This window comes from Sturnira hondurensis, unplaced genomic scaffold (assembly GCF_014824575.4).
Source record: "Sturnira hondurensis isolate 20B ecotype Veracruz unplaced genomic scaffold, ASM1482457v3 Scaffold0015056, whole genome shotgun sequence".
NCBI lineage: Eukaryota > Metazoa > Chordata > Mammalia > Chiroptera > Phyllostomidae > Sturnira > Sturnira hondurensis.
In genome coordinates, this window is record NW_028087687.1 from 3,701,683 (window position 1) to 3,720,722 (window position 19,040).

General features: G+C 47.8%; 1 protein-coding gene across 2 annotated transcripts in view; it reads right to left on the reverse strand.

Moving 5' to 3' along the window:
• The window catches only part of TBC1D1 (TBC1 domain family member 1), a 207,603-nt gene extending 190,553 nt beyond the window's left edge, over positions 1-17,050 (reverse strand). Inside the window, exons 1-2 of one of the 2 annotated variants that reach the window (XM_037064349.1) lie at positions 16,080-17,050; positions 5,489-5,994 (exon numbers count right to left, since the gene is read on the reverse strand). In XM_037064349.1, the coding sequence (XP_036920244.1) occupies positions 5,489-5,905 (417 nt within the window). In that variant the 5' untranslated portion in view covers positions 5,906-5,994; positions 16,080-17,050. The remainder of the gene's footprint in view (positions 1-5,488; positions 5,995-16,079) is intronic. The other variant, XM_037064350.1, reaches the window with a different exon arrangement.
• Between the last annotated feature and the right edge of the window lie 1,990 nt (positions 17,051-19,040).

Here is a 19,040-nt window from a genome sequence, read left to right on the forward strand (position 1 = left end):
CCAAGAGGGCACAAGGAGAAGGCCCAGTCTACAACAGCCAGAAAAGAGGTAGGTTAGTTTGAAAGCATGCTTATCCTTCCCCAAACTCAGTAAGATGTAACTGAAGCTTAACAAAGGCCCAAGGTTTGTTTCTTCATTTGCATATTCTCTCTCAGTAGCAGCTGAACAGGTCTGGGTGTGGCACCCACAGGGCCCAAGTGCAGGACCAATCACAGTGCAGGAAGTATCAGACACTAAGCTAGCTGGAGGGGGTAGAGAGACTAAGCCATACTACTAGTACTTTGGATGTCTGGGTAATACACAGCATCTCTGGGCCCTGGTCCTCCTGGGCTTGGTGAGGACAAGTGTGGGCCTGCAGCCCCAGAGGCTGGACCTCTCCTGCAGTGAGATGGAGCTGAGCTACCTGGTCGTGGATGAGACATTGGGCACCTGGGGGCAGTACTTTGTTTTCGCTCCAATAACCCTTACAGCAATTGCTCACACCCTCCTATGTGTAGGTCCCTGAAATGTTTTTCCTGTGTCTCTACGGAAGAATCCTATTTCCACGGGCAACACTAGGACAAGGGACCAGGTACAGAAGGTCACCGGGGCAGAAGGCCAGGGTGCCTAGCAATGGGCAAGACTGGGAAAACAAGGGCCTCGCCCCCAAGGTGACCCTTCCTTCCCTTCATGCAGTTTGGACCCCTTGACTTTTCATATCACTGGTCATATAGTTTGGACCCTCCCCTGACCTTTCCACCCCTGGCATGTCACTAGTCAAGACTAGTCACTAGTCTTGGTCCCCTTGTTCCTTGGAGAAGGAACAAGGGGACCACGGATGGCCTCATGTGACCCCCATGCAGGCCCTTGTCAAACCACCTCCTTAAGCATCAGCCTCTAAGGATAACATCTAGGCCTCAGTTGTGTTTCAGCTCCAGGCCCAGAAAAGCAGCACAAAGCAAACAAGCAATGCCATGGCTGACCTCAGGACAAGCCGCACTGACTAATGACCCCTGCCCTGGCCCTGACCAATCAGTGGAGACCATGGCCCTGAAAGACCACATCTAAAAAGCTGATGAATATTCTATTGAGATCCTCCCCTAGGATCCCCCCCAAAATCCCCACCCTTAAAAACCCTAAGGATGGAGGACTCAGTGCTCTCCCCTTCTCAGGAGCACATCCAGGCCTTTCCCACCCTCTTTCCCTCCCCCCAAGCACACTGCCTTTACCCTCTTGTCTCCTAAGCTCCAAGCCACCCCCACCCCACTTTTTTTTGCCTCTGTAACTTGTTTCCTGAGCCGATTTCTACAGCTCACTTCTCCCAGTTCTGTGACTTTCCAAACAAACTTTCTCTTACAGTTCAAGTCTTAGCTCTGAATTCTTTCTCATCCAGAATCCAAGTACACAGGTTGCTGAACCAAAGTCCAGTTGGACTCCAACAGTCTGACGCCTTGGTGCTGTGACCGCCACCAACAGCCCTATGCCTCTCATCACTAAATTGTTTTTCAAAAATATGGCTGTTTTTTCACAAAAACATTACTTATGCTAGCATATTAGGAGCTTATTTTTAAATAAATTATTTTAATGATTAAATTATTAAATACTTTCTTAATTATATATAATAGTTAAAATAAAATTTAAACAGCCTGGCTGGTGTAGCTCAGTGGATTGAGCACGGGCCTGCAAACCACACGATCTCGGTTTGATTCCCAGTCAGGGCACATGCCTGGGTTGCAGGCCAGTTCCCGGCAGGGGGCACACAAGAGGCAACCATACATTGATATTTCTCTCCCTCTCTCCTTCCGTTCCCCTCTAAAGATAAAGAAAAATTAAAAAATAAAATAAAATGAAATGAAATTTAAATAGTGAAGTAAATTTTAAATAAACTAAGACCTGTCCAGCATCTCAGCCTTAATGTCTAATATGGTCTTAGTAGATGTAACCCACACAAACTGATGCTCTTTGGGACCCTCAGTGATTTTTAAGAGTGGAAAGAGGTGCTCCAACCAAAAAGTTCGAGACGCTGCACTAAGGCACTCCGATTGTGCCTTGAGTACGTCCTGTGGAACACACAACTGGAAACACAGCCACACGCTGTGCTTATGGAATTACTCTTTTATGTGCCTCCTGTCCCCAGACACTCCTCCGTAAAGTCACTTATATTCTGGTCAGTGGGCTTCCTCTCAAACAGTCGTTTTGTATTTATGACCCCGGCGGTGAATGCAGATCTTCTCCAGCAAACACAGCTGCTAGTGGTCTCATCTAGTTAGAAGGGGTCTTTAGAATTTCAAGAATTATCTCACCGAGCAAATGTCACAAACGGTCAGGAGGAATGATGGCACAGGCCAACATGCCCGACAGCAGATGACCCTCTGTTATGGGACACAGTGCCAGGGATGTCCCAGAACATAAAAGACATCCCGCCAGTTAGAATCAGGGCCACTGTGGTATAGCATTCCATTTCCAACAACAGCTGAGTCACTGATTGAAGCTCCTACGTTACAAATTGCTCTTTTAGAAAATGAGCAGGATGACAGCAATTTATTACTCTGAGTACCGACAATTTGTATTTGCAAAATTTGTATGCAAGCCAAAAATAACTTAAGAACTAATTCATATTTCTACCGTGCTTTCTAGAATATAGAGTAAGGCCAGTTCTCCACTTTTGGCAAGACTGGAAGCCCCAATTATAAAATTTAGTTATAAATCTCTTCTTCCTGTCTAGTATCTGAATGATGGGCCAGAAGGCTACTCTCAGATGGCTGTAAAGGAGTTTGGGAAACAGTCAAAAGTGCAAAGTGCTGACCAACTAGTCTGTGCAAAGACTCTCCCCAAGGAAACTCAGTGCTTATACAGAGCTGGCCTGAAGTACAGGCTGTTCAGTCCTCTCATTTTCGTTCTGGAATTTGCCCAAATAACAGAAGCCATTAAGTTTATTTATGCAGTTTTGTAAGTGTCTAGTTTATAAAATGTTGCTTAATTTTCAAAAGATGACCAGGATTTCATCCTGAAAGCTGAAGACACTCACCTTGAACTCTATTTTTTTAACTGAAGATGAAATTAAATTAACATAAAATTGGCTTCCAGTAAAACTTTCTTGGATGAAATTTTTTTATAGCTATTAATGCTTAGTAAGTTTCAAGTCCTGGTCTACTCACTTAGTCTTCCTAGCAACTCGATGAGAGAAAGACCATAATTACCCTCATTTCACAGACGGAGGTGCAGGCCCAGTGTGCCCTGCAACCACGCAGTTTATGCACAGCTGATGAGACTGAAGATCAGAGTGACAAAGAGGAGTCACTGCAGCAAAGCTGCTAAATCACTATCCTTGTTTTGACTAGCCTAGGAACTAAACCTTGAACTTCTCAGTCTTGTATCTGTCAATGCCTGGATATGCAAACCTCCAGATTAAGCCTCTGATTACCCTCTAAAGGTCCAAGGAAAGAATGTCTGTGCATCCATACCACCTGGCATCTGGTATTTAGACCACCAATCACCTACAGCAGTGGTCCCCACTGGTTCGGGCACCAAGGACCGTTTTCATGGAAGACAGTTTTTCCACAGACCGAGGTGGGGCGTGGGATGGCTTTGGGATGATTCAAGCGCATTACATTCAAGCTCACCTCATTTGGTGTGGCCCAGTTCCTAACAGGCCTGGACTAGTATTTGTCCAAGGCCCAGATGTTGGGGACCCTGATCTAGAGGATTACCTGCTCAGACCAATCCAGAGGCTAAGAAGGAAGGACTGATTCTTCTCCAGAGTACACTTTCTGTTGTAAGAAACCCTAGCTCTTCTTTCTTCTTCAGAACAGTGTAGGTAGGTATTGCCTAGTAGTGTTTCTGGTTCACAAGCACTAAGACCCTTGAAAAAAATCTTTATCATTTATTTCTAGCCAAGGCTTCCTGATTCATTTACTCTTGGTAGAAAACTGGAATCCAGGGAGTTAGTCCCTCCGAACTCCTAAACCAGGATGCCACCCTGTTTATTTGAGATGCATGGGCGCTAACCTTAGATGATTTACAATAAGAAGATATCTACTTCTCTGGGGAAGATAGTGGTTTTAAGCCCCAGATTAGCCTTTATTTTAAAAAGACTCCCTTACACTCTGGTGCATCCGGTTCCATTCTCTGTCTTCCCCATCATACCACAACCCCACAGCATCTACCTGCTGACGCTTCTGCCTTCCTCTTAGCCTGTGCTGTAGTATCTTCCTGCATGCTGCCTGGAGCAGCCGTCACTAAATGAATGAGTGAAAGAACCAAGGAGTGAACAAACAGAAGTGAACTTCCACAAATCTACTTAGTCTCCAAGAAGATTAATTTACAAATGAGTTTGGTGCACCCTGGAAAGTATGCAAAACACCCAGTGGGATGCAGGAAGAACACATTAGCAGTCTCTTCGCTGACATTTACCACATGGATGGACACTGCCATCCTCACGGTCGCAGGGACAGACAGCTGCACAGGGGGCCCAGCCCCAGCACTCCTCGGTGCCCCTGGTGAGCAGTGGCGCCCTCACCTGTTAGCTTTCTGTAGTCTGTACCAAATCGCAGTTCACATGGGCCCAACTGAGAAAGGGCTTATATTTTCAATTTTGTCTGAACTAACCATGCCAGGACAGGTTTTAAAAGAGTCTTACACAGAACTGCAAAAAAATAAAAGGAAAGGAAAGCCAACAATAATGCAGGCACAAATGAACAGGACAATACTAGAAGTGATGACATTTTTATACGAGAAATACATGATAACATGTATTTCTCATATAATATTTTTCTCAGCCACATCATGAGATATAACAATAACAAGCTAATCAGATCTGGCATGAAGTTGGCAAAACACACACACACAGCAATAAGGACAACAACAAACCACCCTGTAAGTACTGAACTTAGATTCCTATACACTGTTCTTATGAATATAGTCCTTGCCTAAGTGAACATCCTACCTTGGGAAACTGGCTAATTGCATTCTGACACAGTTTATAAATAAGTATATTTTTGTTAACAGCATCAAAAATGGGGAGTTCACTGACTGAGGACGGGGCTGCTCGAAGCACGCTCTGGGGCAAGGCCAGCATCAGCGTCACCGGGCAGCTCGTTGGACACGCGGAGCCCTGAGGTCCACCCCAGCCCCACGGGAGCAGAATGAGCATTTCAACAGGACCAGCAGGTGATCCGTGTGCACATTTCTGTTTGAGAAGCACCGCTTTAGAACACACTCCTTTAATGATCTAAATCCTAAAAGTTCGGCTCTTATTTATACAGTTAGACAGATTTCTCTTTTGCATTTTGACTTCATACACTTGCAATGTCTAACATCTGTTATCAAGTGTTCTTTCAGACTATAGAGAAATTATCCCCATAAACCAAAAGTCCGGTGAAATAATCTGCATGTAACGGCAGCATTGCCTGTTAGTCATGCCAGCGTACACAAAATGGATGTCTGGGCCGCTGTGCCGTACAAACCGTCCAGCCACACCTGCATTGTTTTGACCCCAGCCCCCACTTACTTTTGTTTGATCATCAGCTTTGAACACGTAGCAGATACTCCGCCTACTGGCTGCGTCGTCCTTAATCAGACAAGCAAAGTAACTCGGGTCGTGACTGTTGTGGATCAGTTTGTGTGCGTGCTGGGGCTTGCACTCGAAGATGCTGGAGCAGATCAAGGGATCCCACTGCTGAGCTCTGCCTGGCTCGGGTTCACATTTCAGTCCAGAGGGCGAGACGCAAAGCCGGACTTGCCTGGTAGCAGGCTCCTTGTTGGAGGCCTGTGCGCTGCGCCGTCGCACTTCCGCCACGACCCACGGCAGCATGGGCATGGTGGTCAGAGAATGCACCGGCAAGGAGCCCACCAGCTGCAGCGCGAAGTCCACCCGGACCTCCGCAGGGAACGGATGTTTCCTCGCTGTGAATGTTATGGGTTCCATCGTTTGAGAGGTCTAGAAACGCAGAAAAATGTTGCCACTCTTCTGTTTTAAACCAAGCAATCTATTTTATGTGCTTCTGGTGCAGAATCCTGGGAGAGAAACACAGAGGCATCAGAATTCAATGAAATCACAGCAAGAGCTACTTTCAAAGGGTTATTAGTTCACGAGAACTTAAAAGTCTGAAATCCATCTTGGGGTAGTAAGCATGCAATACAATATACAGTTGATGTACAATAGAATTGTATACCTGAAACCTATATAATTTTATTAACCAGTGTCATCGAATGCATTCAATTAAAAAAGTCTGAAACCCAAACATAGGAAGAAACGGAGATTTGTTCAAATAAGCCGAGGAAGAGCTTTCTTGAAATTGAATTTCATATAAACCCTGAATATGCCATGAATGTCACACTTACAAACGGGTTACAAAGATCCCCTGGGGAGGTTCTTGTTAAGCTTCATAGGGCCCACAAAGGCAAGCTCTATAGAAAACAATGTGATACTACTCAGACAGCTTGAAACACTGTTACATTATTTTGCCTATGCTTCATGGAGTTTAAGATAACCAAATTCAGTGCTGGTAATTCCCCGTACCCCACCCCCCCAAAAGAAACAGTAAAAAAAATCAGCTATCCATCGTCATAGTCTACCGAACTAGGCCAGTTTTAGCACCTTATCTATTGCTTATGATACCACTTAACTTTTAAAAGCCTCTCCCTGGCATCGTCCAGAGGTCCTGAATCACAAATTCAGATCCCATGAACAGTCCTAGGTGCCCATTGTGTTCCAAACACTGCCATAAGTACCGGTTTGTTTCATTCACTACGCCATCATCCCAACCCCTCGCTAGAGGATGTTGCTTCTGCTAGACCCAAACTCTCTCAGCTGCCTTCCCCTCTGTATGCCCCACTTTCCACAACCATATTCAATGCCCCCTAACACCTTCTTGTTCCACTGGATGTCGAAACCCTTCTATTCAGAGCCCAGTTGCCTGCAGCCCCTCAAGCCCTATTCTCTGCTCATTTGCTCCCTTCATGTGCGTTCTCTTATGCCTGAGCAGGTGTGCACATGCCGAAGACACAGACCAGGGCCACACCTGCCTGATTCACCATTGCGTCCCAGGTGCCTGGCCCAGCGCCTGCCTCAGAATAGGCTCCAATGAATATTTTAAAGGAGCGAGTGAAGACTCTCCTAGCCTAAAACTAAAGGTGTTTCCAATAGACTCCAAACCTCCTCCAGCCACAACTCTTCCTTTTCTGCACAAACATCTTCAGGATACAGTCTCTGCTGTCTCCACTGCTGACCGTCCATCCACAATCTGGACTCAGACGAGAAGCACCAAGGAGCTTCCGAAATGGCTTCTGTGCAGATCACCCACATCCTCTGGTTGTGAAACCCAAGGGGGGCTTCTGAGTTCTCAACTGTCTTGCCCTTTCTGGTGAATTTCTCCATGTTGACCATTCCCCTTCCTGCTTAAAACTTCTGGTTCTCATCCTTCCTCCGTGGGTTACTTCTTTTTCAGGCTCTTCCATGGCTTTCTTCCCCTGCTCCCCTCACTCCACTTGCTTTCTTTGGAAAATCTCACCTAATCTCTTGGTGTCAACAAGCACATTCCAATGCTGCTGCTGCTGCTAAAAGTTTACTTTAATGAAGTACCAGGCACCCTGCATGTGTTACTTCATTTCATCTTCATAACGATCTTCCTCTCTAACCTTAGTACCAGATGGAGACTATGGTTATTGTCGCTTTTATGAAGGAAACTGACACCTAGAAAGCTTGGGTCAGTTGTCACGGGTGACTTGAGAGTCTGCACCTCATTTTTAACCTGTGCTCTTGAGTGTGGCCGAGAGTGTGTGTACCACACATACTCTGATGATTCTCAAGTGTCCGTCTCCCATTGAACCTCAAAGAATCCCAGATCAGCACAAGCCATGAAAAATTTCTATCCGAATAGCCTATCTCCTTCAGTTATTTTAAAACTAACTCAGTCTTACTTCTCCCCTTTCCCATTCCCAAAACTTCTCTTCCTCCCTATAAGCTATACCTCTGTGATCAGCAACAATACTTATTTCATTGGCTCACCCACGAGCGAAGGCTAGCCTCAGCCATTGCTATAGGCTAGAGGTCTGTGTTTCCCCTCTCCAAATTCATATGCTAAAACCCTAATTTTCAATGTGATGATATTAGGAGGTTGGGCCTTTCAGGGTGATTGGTCACAAGGGTGGAATCCTAATGGATGGAATTAGTGCCCTTATGAAAGAGGCCCAACCAGCTCCCTTGCCCCTTCCCCCAGGTGAGAACACAGAAAAAAAGACAATAGTCTGTGAATGAGGAAGTGGGTCCTCACCAGATGTCGAACTGGCCAGAGCCTTGATCTTCAACTTCCCAGCTATCTTCCGTCGTTTATAAACTGCTCAGTCTATCGTACTCCATAATGCAGCCTGAACAACCCAAGGTCAATCATTCCGATTCCTTCTCCATCTTACCACCACGTCTAAACTGACTCTACATCTTACCATATCTTTTCTCAACTGGGGAACAAAATGTCCCAACCTTCGATCCGTCCTTCACATATGTCCTAGAGTAATCTAACATACACTGATCGTTACTCCTCTGCTAAAAATTCCTTAATAACTGCCCACATAAAAATCTAAAGTCTTCTACATGCTACATAAGGTCTCTTCGGAACCTGGTCCAACTCTATGCTCCCTTCAGATGCCCGCCTCCATGCACCTAGTCAGGGTTTCCTGTGTGAGATATGATTTCTCAGGTTACTATGCCATAGAGCATCCTGTTCCTCTCTCCCAGCAACACCGGTCACAGACTGTAAAGGCTCTGAGATTTTACCAGGTCAGCCTGCCACACTTAGCCTGCTGGTGGGAGACACGAGGTACCTGGGTGTGAGACAAAAGACAGTGTACGACTCAGAGCAACAACAGCAACCAGAGAGGCAGCATTTGCGTCTGTTCCCTGACCCCTGACTCCCCTAGGCCAGGTGAGCCCTGTATCCACACTGACTTACAGGACAGACACCTGAATACCAGGGGCCCAATTGTTTTATAATGGGGAGTAAGCTGACCTGCCCTCTGCTCCAGAGGGAGACACTATTTCTGGCTTCCATGGCTGTTTTCTAGTTTGAAGAAAAGGAAGTTCAAAACAAAGGCGGCTAGTGCCTTGTCTCACAAGACATGTAGAAACACGAGAGACCCAGGCAGAATCGTCTCTCGATGATTCCCACCCTTTAAATAATTCCAGCACACATTTCACATACAGGCCAAGCAACTCCCACCTCCTTCTCGCAAGGTGGGTTAGGGCATGCACCACCATGATCTCTGGGCTTTGCACCTGACCATCAATCACATTTACGTTAGTTTGAAGAGCTGTCTGTCAACAAGACTGTAGGCTTCCTAAACCCGGAAGGTTTGGGATTTCTGAAACCAGTGCTGAAATTCTAAACCTTTTCTGAAATAGAAATCTCTTCTTTTGCCTCTTGTATTTCTGTATGATATATACGCATATATGCTAATTTTATAATATAATTTGAACATAGCTTAGAGCTAATTTTTCTTTTAAATGTTCAAAAGTTCAGAAACAAACGCCTACTTTATTTAGAGCACCAACACATTTCATGCAAGTGCATTGCCTGTCTCTTTTCCTTCGAAGTACAGCTTTTCTTGATGATGAGAACAGACGTGAAGTTCATATAACCCCATAAATAATGGTCTCGCTTTTTTTCCTCTCTCACCTACAGGTGAAAGTGGCATTAAATGTCTGGGTTCACTTCCACTCCTGTAACTGAATCTATTTCAGATTTATCCGCTGACAGCTGCTAATCCTAAGACATGTTTAAAGAAGTACTAGAATTATGACAAAGAGTAGACCCAAGATTGCTCAATCAGAGTAGAATTCAGGGGCGCCCAACCTTTTGGGCCACACTGGAAGAAGAAGAGTTTTCTTCGGCCAGCCGCACATTACGTAAACAAACACCAGTGAAAAATGATAAGCCAAAAAAAAAGATTTTAAGTAAATTTATAATTTTGTGTTGGGCCACACTCATAGCCGCCCTGGGCCACACATTGTAGATGAAACCATTAATAATATGATGGCAAAACAGTATCACAGAATTATTTATTTTCCTTATAAGGGAATATACACATAATGCCAAAAATTGTACAATTTAGTCATTTCAGTAATTTGGTAAATAATCAGTCATCAAATAGGTTCTACCATTTCATTGACAAAAGTGAAGTTTTCACTGTTAGTGTCTCTGTAAGAAGTAGGTTGGACCACAATACTATTTATGAACTATGAAACAATGAGTTCTATCTCAGACGCAGCCACAATTATTTATAAGCAAGTCAGATTCTGCTGATGTAAGATTCATAATAACAGAATAACTAACTGTTTGCACTACTTTCCAATAAAATGTTCCAATAAGCAGATGAAGTATTCAAATAACACTAACAATTAGATTATTTTTAAGCTGTCTCAGTCCACATTATTTGCACACAACCTTTACCTTCAAGCCCAGGCCGAACGACCTGTTCCAAGAGACCCCCGGTGCCTCATCCTCTCAGTAAGACGCATCGCGATCGTGTGAGGTTCCAGTGAGGTTCAGTTACGATCTTGTGTGTGCAGCCCGATCACTTACTGAGACCGTCCGCACTCTCTACAACTCCTACCTGCCACTGTCCATAAACACGGCGGGTACCCAGCACGGCTGCAATCATCCTTTCAGTGAATCCTGCTAAAAAGATTCCTAGAAGGCTGCACTTAGGATCATAACATTTTAAAGCTAGAAGAGGTCCTTTAAAGCCATGTAGAAATTTCCCTCATATTTAAAGTGAGGACACCGGGCTCTGGAGAAGTTAAGTGGTTTGTCCGACTTTGGTGACGGAATGAGGACAACCCAGGTCCCTGACTCCCATCCAAGCGCTACAGAGAACCTTGGTTTCCTCCTGAAAACACTTTCGAGTGTGCAGTTACGAAAGCAAGTTACTTAACTTCTCCAGATTTCAAGTTTACTCAAATGAGAATGTTTTCTTCCCCAGGTTTTCTTCTAGCTCCAAAATCTGGCGAATCTAATTTTCATAATGCATGTACCAAATGTCCCCAACATTGTGTGGGGACTGAAAGCTGCTCTCAACCTCCTGTCAGAGTATAAATGTGGAGGAGGGCCCTGAAGAAAGGATGGCGTTGACTGATCAGGAAGTGGGAGGGGCAATGATGGTGGGCAGGGGGCCTGAGGAGGAGGCTGCTGTAGGGAACCCCCTCTCTTCCCAGCCCCCTCACTCCCTGCCAGCAAACCTCAGGGAGTAGGAGGGGGACTTTCCAGAGGCTAATGACACTGCAGCCTCTGCAGGTTCCCCTTCACCTTCTCAGAACTGGTGGGAGGAAGAAAAGGAAGAAGTATAAAAGGAGGTGTGTTGGAAGCTTCTCACTCCAGGCCAGGTTAGGAAACAGCCAGTACTGATGAGCTACTGGGGACCTCCAAGAAGGGCAGGGGGGCTGCTGGTGGCCACTCCCCTCCACCCCCTGATGCCACATCAACGGTTAATTTGTCTGTTCTTTAACCCAGAGTGGGCATGCAGCTGAAGAGAATTATTCTGCCACCTGAATACTCTAATCTCATCATGCAGTCAGACCACCAGATTGGCTAAATTATTTGTTCGTTTTTGCATAGAATGCCACCCAATCAGAGCAGTGGGCTGATTGGGCTCAGCCACACAGGGGTGACCCACAGGCCCCTTCGGAGCAGTTGTCAGCATCACACGGAGCTCCTGGAGCCAGAGCTTCTAACCTGCACCACCAAGGATGCTCCTGCACCAGTGTGCGCCTCTAATTTGACGCGTAGAGTGATGATGTTCTGAATGATCTCCTCCCTATGCAAACCAGAGCCAGCTTAAGGCTGATCCTTACACTTCTTGTAAAGTCTTCTATTGTACTGCACAGGTTAAAGGGGTGGTAGGTGGGGGGCCCAGTGGCTTTCAGGGGTTATGCTTAACGCTCCCTCCTGGCAAAGCTGCTTTAAGTTATTCTCCTAAGAGTAATAGTAATATATATATATATATATATATATATATATATATATATNATAGAGAGAGAGAGAGAGAGAGAGAGAGAGTTAATAACTTTATTTTTCAGTTGTAGTTGACATACAATATTATACTCGCTTCTGTTGTACAGCATAGTGATTAGGCATTTATATAACTTACGAAGTGAGCATCCCAATAAGTTATTACAATCTTATTGACTATATTTCCTATGCTGTACTTTACATCCCCGTGACTATTTTACAACTACCAATTTGTAGTTTTAATCCCTTCACCTTCTTCACCCATCAGCCCCCACCCCCCTGTCATCTGGCCACCATCTAAATGTTCTCTGTATCAATGAGTTTTTCAGATTCCACATGTATGTGAAATCATATGGAATTGATCTTTCTCTCTGTTTCACTTAGCATAATACCTTCTAGGTCTACCCATATTGTCACAAATGGCAAGGCTTCGTTTTTTATGGCCGAGTAGTATTCCATTGTGTATACATACCTCATCTTTATCCATTTGTCTATTAGTAACAACTGTTCACACCTAATAGCACTTTTGTGTCTGTTAACTGACTTAACTCTCACAACCACCTTGGATAATAAGGACTATTATCAGATTGGAATAAGGACTCTCGTGAACTATTACCATTATCGCTCCAATTTAACGATGGGAAATAAGAAGCTGCTGCACAGAGAATTGAAGTTACTTGCTCAAGGTCATACTAGTAACAAGTAGCTCAACCAGGTGTTAAACCCAGGTCTTTCCGCAGAGTTCATTCTTGGTCTTAACCACCTTGCTAGAGAAATTCCTATCGGTTCGCTTCCTCTTCTTGGACATTACATGTAAGAGCTTCTGTATTTTTACGACTTTGAGAGTGTGTTTTAGAACGCTTATTTTACCTAAGGATCTCCTGGCTAGTAAACAGTGAAGCAGGGACTTGACTCTAGACCGGCTGTATGCCCACATTTCTGTTCTTTGAGATGTAAAACTATTTCTAGAAGGGGTAACTCTAAAAGGCCTTCCTAGTGGATTAGTTGGGTTGTTTGTCTACCTAAATCTCTCTTGGTCTCAGTAATCCAAATCAAATGTCACAGTCACACTCTACAAGCATAAGGAAACAAATAAATAATAAATAATTATTTATTTATTCCGCAGCTGTTCTAAGAACTCACAGAGATAAGTTTGATGATAAGCCTGTAAGTGCTCACCTACTTTGGAAGTGCAGAGTCACCAGTCATAAATAATATATTGTTAGGTCCGTGCATTCCATTTTAAGAAAATAGTTGCTGCTTGTCGCAGAGGACACAGACGCACTCAGAATTCAATGCCCTGTGTAGGTGCTAAAACACACTCCTGCCTGCCGCCCAGCTCCACTGAAACCTAAGAGGTGAGATTGTTTCACGTGGCCCACATATGACGAATCTTTTTCTAAATATTTGAAACCCGAAAAGGCTCGCACTGTCCTTAAATCTAAGAATACATCCAATGACTTGAAAATGTCAAAACCTTGGAACATGACAACCTTCCTGTCTTTTCTGAAGAATCTGGTTTGCAAGTGTTTCTATCAGAATGTGAAGCTGGAAAGGAAGAAGTGAAGATAAAGGTCACCAAAGGGCATTGTAAGACAATCCTTGGCCACCCCCAACATTCCTTGTCTGCTCAGCGGACTCACGGGCCTTTTTAAACGAACAGACTCTGCTTCTCCAGCTTTTAATGACCAAGAAAAGGGCTCAGAAACATATCACGTATTGGCAGTAACGTAGCCATTAAACTTGAGGAGGCGGGAAAAGGGCAAGGAAAAGGCAGGAAAAAGCCCCCCCGCCCATGCACCACCCTCCCACCACACACACAGACATAAACCCCCAAATGAGCTGATACACATTTTAGGTCATCTGGGGAATCTGAAGAGCAGAAACTGGGCACCTTCAGAGAAAGGTGTGAAGGGAAGCAAAGGCGTTTGAGGGAGCTGTCACATTGTGATGCAAAATTAAAAGCGTACTCCAAGACCAGATCCTCTGGAGCGAGAAGAGCAGGCAGAGAAGGCAGAGAAGGCGGCCAGTCTCCAGGCTCTGTAGTGGCTGGAGGTGCTGGTGTGAATGAGGAGGAGGGAAGCACTCCTTGCTGCTGCCCAGTGGCACATCCTAGAAGATGCTAGAAGGTGTGGGCATGAAAGGAATGGACCACCCACACCTGGCTCCCCCCAGGGGTGCAGCAGATGGCCACTGCAGCCCTTCTGGTGAAGGCTGCTCTCCAGGGAAGTGGGAGACACTTCCCACTGGAAGTGTCTTTCTCCCACCCCCTGGTACTGTGACAAACAATGTCATAGTGGGAGAAAAGGCCACCACGGGCTTGTCTGCGCCCAGCCAGGAGTGAGGTCGAGTTTGAAGGGAAACCGCCAGAGCGCTCAGTGGGACGGATACTGGCAGACTGTGGCTCAGTCCTACCTGATCATCCTTTATAACGTTACTGGGTTTCCCTCCTATTTTATGGGCTTGCCAACACCTGGGGAAAATCCACATAAAAGCATTTATTTTAGTTATCACTTGATGATTTTATGTAGTGCTCTGAGCCACTTTTAGTCCCCTTTGTATTGCCTGTGCCTGTGCTGAATTAAGAGCCTCAGGATACTCCACTGTGTTTCCTGCGGAAAATGCCCCTCGGCATTTCACCCTGTAACTCACAGCTGTGCTCACGATCCAGTAGCTTGTTTTGTCAATGATTACTTATAAATACAGCTGGAGAGAAAACACTTCTAAGAGTCACTTCCTTATAACTTGGTTAGGAGAAAAGTCAGATTTGAGACTGTGATAGCATACCATTCCCAACAGACGGAAAACACCTGTTTGCAAAAGCAGCCAAGCTCTTTGCTACACCAGCCTTTGCATGCAATGTCCTTACTCCTGAAAGTCCCCAGGGTTCCCAGGGAGGAACTGCTCCCCAGCCCAGAGAAGCCATCTCAACTCGGGGACTCACCTCCCTCCAGGCCCCTAACCCAAGGGAGTGACGGAACAGAAAAATGCTCACAGACAGGAAGGGTGCTCCTGCGCGGTGGGAGTTCCCCGCGTCCCGGACAGCTCCCATTCATTCCTCTGTCCCACCCTCCCACGCAGAGCACGCTCACACGACACCACGAAACCCAGGGGTGGCCTTTCTACAACTCCAGCCAGTCCCGTTTGGACTCTGGGGAAGAGAAGGAATTTCTGCTTTTCTGAAAAAAAGGAGCTCTGTACCGAGGCCTCAGCAGTTCAGCTTAAGTATGGTGCAAAAAGTTTAGAAGTTTGGACTCGCGGAAATAGCTGAGTTTCTTGTGTGTGACCCATTTAAACCAGGTCGTTTTAAAATGCTCTTTCAAAGTCTGATTATATTAACAAATGAAACCGTCCAATCGTCCACAAGGAGGACTGAGGGCAGGACACTCGGGAAACTGTGTGCTGGAGGGAACAGCCATCACTTTCCATTTCTTTTCCTTTGTAAGCAACTTTCCAGAGAAGAAGCTGTTTTAAATATATCACGAGTCAAGCCGCCTCTAGGTGGATGTCACGCAGAACGACACCTCTTTTTTAAAAATGAAAACAACAACGTGGGTCGAGTTTGAGAGATCCCACAACCACGGAGCTGCTGGAAACAGTGCAGCAGGGTTTCGAAATGACTGTGGCAGGGTGTGCCCATAGAAAGAAATGTTTCGCGCACTCGTGCCGCTGCCCCAGTCACTCCTGCAAAGTACCCTGAACTTTCCGAGGGCCGCATGGGAGGACTCCGGCCGCCCTCGCCTCAGTCTGGTCGCCTTACAAGCAAACACTCTAGTCGTAAAGATGTTTGGCAGGAGGGGGTCGAGAGAGATGCGAGGACCCGAGAGCAGGGGTGGGGAGGGCAAAGGGTTTGTCGGAGCTCCTGGGTCTTTAACAACCGGAAGGTTTCGCTTTCATCCAAGCTGGGGATCAAAGAGGTGGCCACGAACTTCCTCCCCCGGAGCTTCCCTTCTACACACACGCCCGGGCCGCGAATACAGCAGAATCGCCCCAGAGCTGCCCGATCCCGCGGGCCCCGGAGCGCTGCGGCGGGGAGCTGCCGGGATGCTCGGGCGGAACCCGCGGGGTGCCTGGGACCTAGCGGGAGAGGGCGCCTACCTGGGAGGGCGGCGCGCTCACAGCGCGAGGTCGGGCCGGGGCGCGCAGGTGCTTGGGGGCAGCTTGGGGCCGGCTTGGGCGGGCGGGACACGCATCGTGGCCCCGAGCGGCGGGCTTCTAGCCGCAGGCAGCCGGGAAGAGAGCCCTCGGCTCGGCTCCCGCCTCTTCTCCAGCGAGCTGGTGATACCCGGGACCCCGCGGCGGCGGCGGCAGCAGCAACAGGCACAGCAGCGGTGGCGGAGGCGGAGGCGGGGGAGGAGGTGTCTGCGCGCGGCTCGCGTTTCCTCCTCGTGGGCTGGGCAAGCGCGGCGATGCGAGGGGAGGGCAGGAGTGGGGAATCTCCGGATTCGGTCCCCCGGGACTCGGAGAGGGACGCGGCGCCCCCCCTCCCACTGCGCCGTGTGACTGCGCGAGCGGCGCGGCCGGGACGGGCGAGTCACAGGCGGCGAACAGCTGCTGCACTGCGGGTCCGCCGCGGCCTCCCTCCGCTCCGCGCTTCTCTCCTTCCTGAAGGTCCATCCCCGGCCCCCCGGAGGCTCCAGCCCCGCCCGGAGGCGGGTGTGGGGAGGGTGTCTGGGGCGCCGTCCCAGCGCAGGGTCCTGGCCCGCCGGACTCCTGGTGCGCAGGGCCCCGCGCGTGATTAAGGCCCTCGTGGCGCGATGCGCGGTCACACACCCTGTCCTCAGTAGCCTATTTATAGCAAGTTGCCGTGCCCGCGGGGCTCTCAGCAGGTGGCACTGCCAGCTCGCTCTTCTCACCCCCACGGTGGCGTAGCCCCATCTGCACTCTCGCCTTCTCCCTCCGTCATGGACCTGGTGAACCCTGCACGGAACACGGGGAGGCGACCGAGCCACCTGGCTGCCCCCCATATCACCCTCTTCCAGGCCTCCGTTGGATAACGGCAGGGAGTGAAGTGAGGCCACGACATCCTACAGGGCGCTGGCAGGCAGGGCAGGAAATTCGAGGACTCGGGGAAGCGGCAAAGGCTGAAGAGCCCTCCCCTACGAAACATCAGGGAGCCGGTTTCTGAGCCACTGCAGGGCGACGCAGGGACTGGATTGGGAGCTTTCTCGCGCGTGCACACGCGCACACACACACGCCACACACCACACACACACCCGCGGCGTGCTTATCCCTGGATCGGGTTTGGGAAAGTTCCCAAGCGGCCTTGCAGAGTGCAAGGAGGCATTCTAGGGAAATGGAAGATGCCTGGGAAAGTGGGCTTCTAGGGTAGGGGATGGCGATGAGCAGAAAACAGGAACCGTCCCAAATCCCTGTCCCACCCACCTCACTTTCGTGAGAAGGATGTGGGATCTGAAGAAAGCAGGGTATGGAGCGCAACTCTAGAGATGAGTGAGCATCTCTCATGCTCACTCATGAGAAGCTTAGTGCTTCCATGAGAGGAAGAAGAAGGAGGTGGAGGTGAGGGGTAGAAGGGGCAGTAGTGGAGAGGCATCTTCGGAGTTATTTTGCTTAGTGTAGCTGGAGACCCACGTTAGGGAAGTGGCAGAAAGTTTGGGCTTCAAGGTTGAACTTGAGCCCAAATCCCAACTCTACCACTGGCCCGGCCTAGGCAAGCTGCTGGAACTCCATTCCCTTACCCCTAGAATGGGACCAATTCACGCTTTATCTGACCATGGTGAGGACACAATGGGGAAGGAAATGGAAGGTGCTTAGTGCTAAGTACAAGGGCCTCAACTAATGGCAGCAGTTATTGTTACCTTGGAGGCAAACAGGGGTTCAAGGTGACTCTCTCCTCGTCCCTGCCTCCCGTAGCACAGGATCCTGTTTGATTAGGGTTCCTTTATGAGATTCCCTGAGCCCACCCCCCTGGATGCTTACTTACATCCAGGGGAGGCATGTTTGAGTGGGACACAAACGTTTTATTCACAGCTTGATTTAAAACTCTAGTAGTAGTGGTCGCTACTCCTCATTGAGGGGCTAGTCTATTTGGGACATTGTGGTAGGGACTTTACATGTATTGTGTCTAGTTCTCACAAAACTGCACAGCAGAGGTGGATTAAATCCACTGGACTAGTGAGGAAACTAAGTTAAGGCCTCTGGGAAAGCTAGTGGGTGCTGGAACCCCCCAAATCCAAAGCCCCTAATAACACACTTTCTTTTGGGCCGCCGTGTAACTCTCTTTATAGCACTTAGCTCGTTCTTTGTTATAGCACAGTTGTGTACTTAGCCTGAAATCTTTCTTAAAAAGAGGTGAGGAATATTCACATACATGAGTACTCTGAGGACTGGAATGTTCATTGGTTCCAAGGCCAGGTAAACCAGCTGTGCCATATTGTCCCCTGGGTCACACCATCGTTATTCCACATCTTTATCTCCACCTCAGTTTGACAGTTCACATTCCCTCCCTGGAGCGGCCTGCTGGACACACGTACGTCAAGTGCTTGGATATCATGACAAGCACACTGTCATCAGTTTCATTGCCACCCCTAAACTGCCTTACATGCATGCGTGGCCTGGCAGGTGATGGCTGAAACTATTACCTAACAACCCCACCTGCTAGCCCGTGCCTCTGGGAGAAGGGTTAGTCCAGGGCTGGGCTCTGCTAACAGAACATTTTGGTCAGAACCACCTACCATTCTGCCACTCCCTTCCCTTTTCTTTCCCTCACTTACCCCCTCACTCCCACTCCACCCTCACCCCCAATTCCAGGGTACAGGTAGGCTGCCAGATGGGTGCCTAACCAGGTCACAGAGACAGGAAGTGGGGGGACCTGGGGGGGGGGCCAGGTGCAGGCCCAGGCAGTGGAGTGGGAAAACATGCCTGCCCCACACTCCATGGCTAAGAACCAGCAAGTTGCAGCTCAGTGATTTACAACTTAGTGGCAAATGACCATTTGCCCGGATCCTTAACCTAGGTTAGGGGAGGGTCATGGCCTTGTACACAGCAGTGATTTCTGCGGTAATGGCCTAGGAATGGTAATGAAGGATTTATAATACA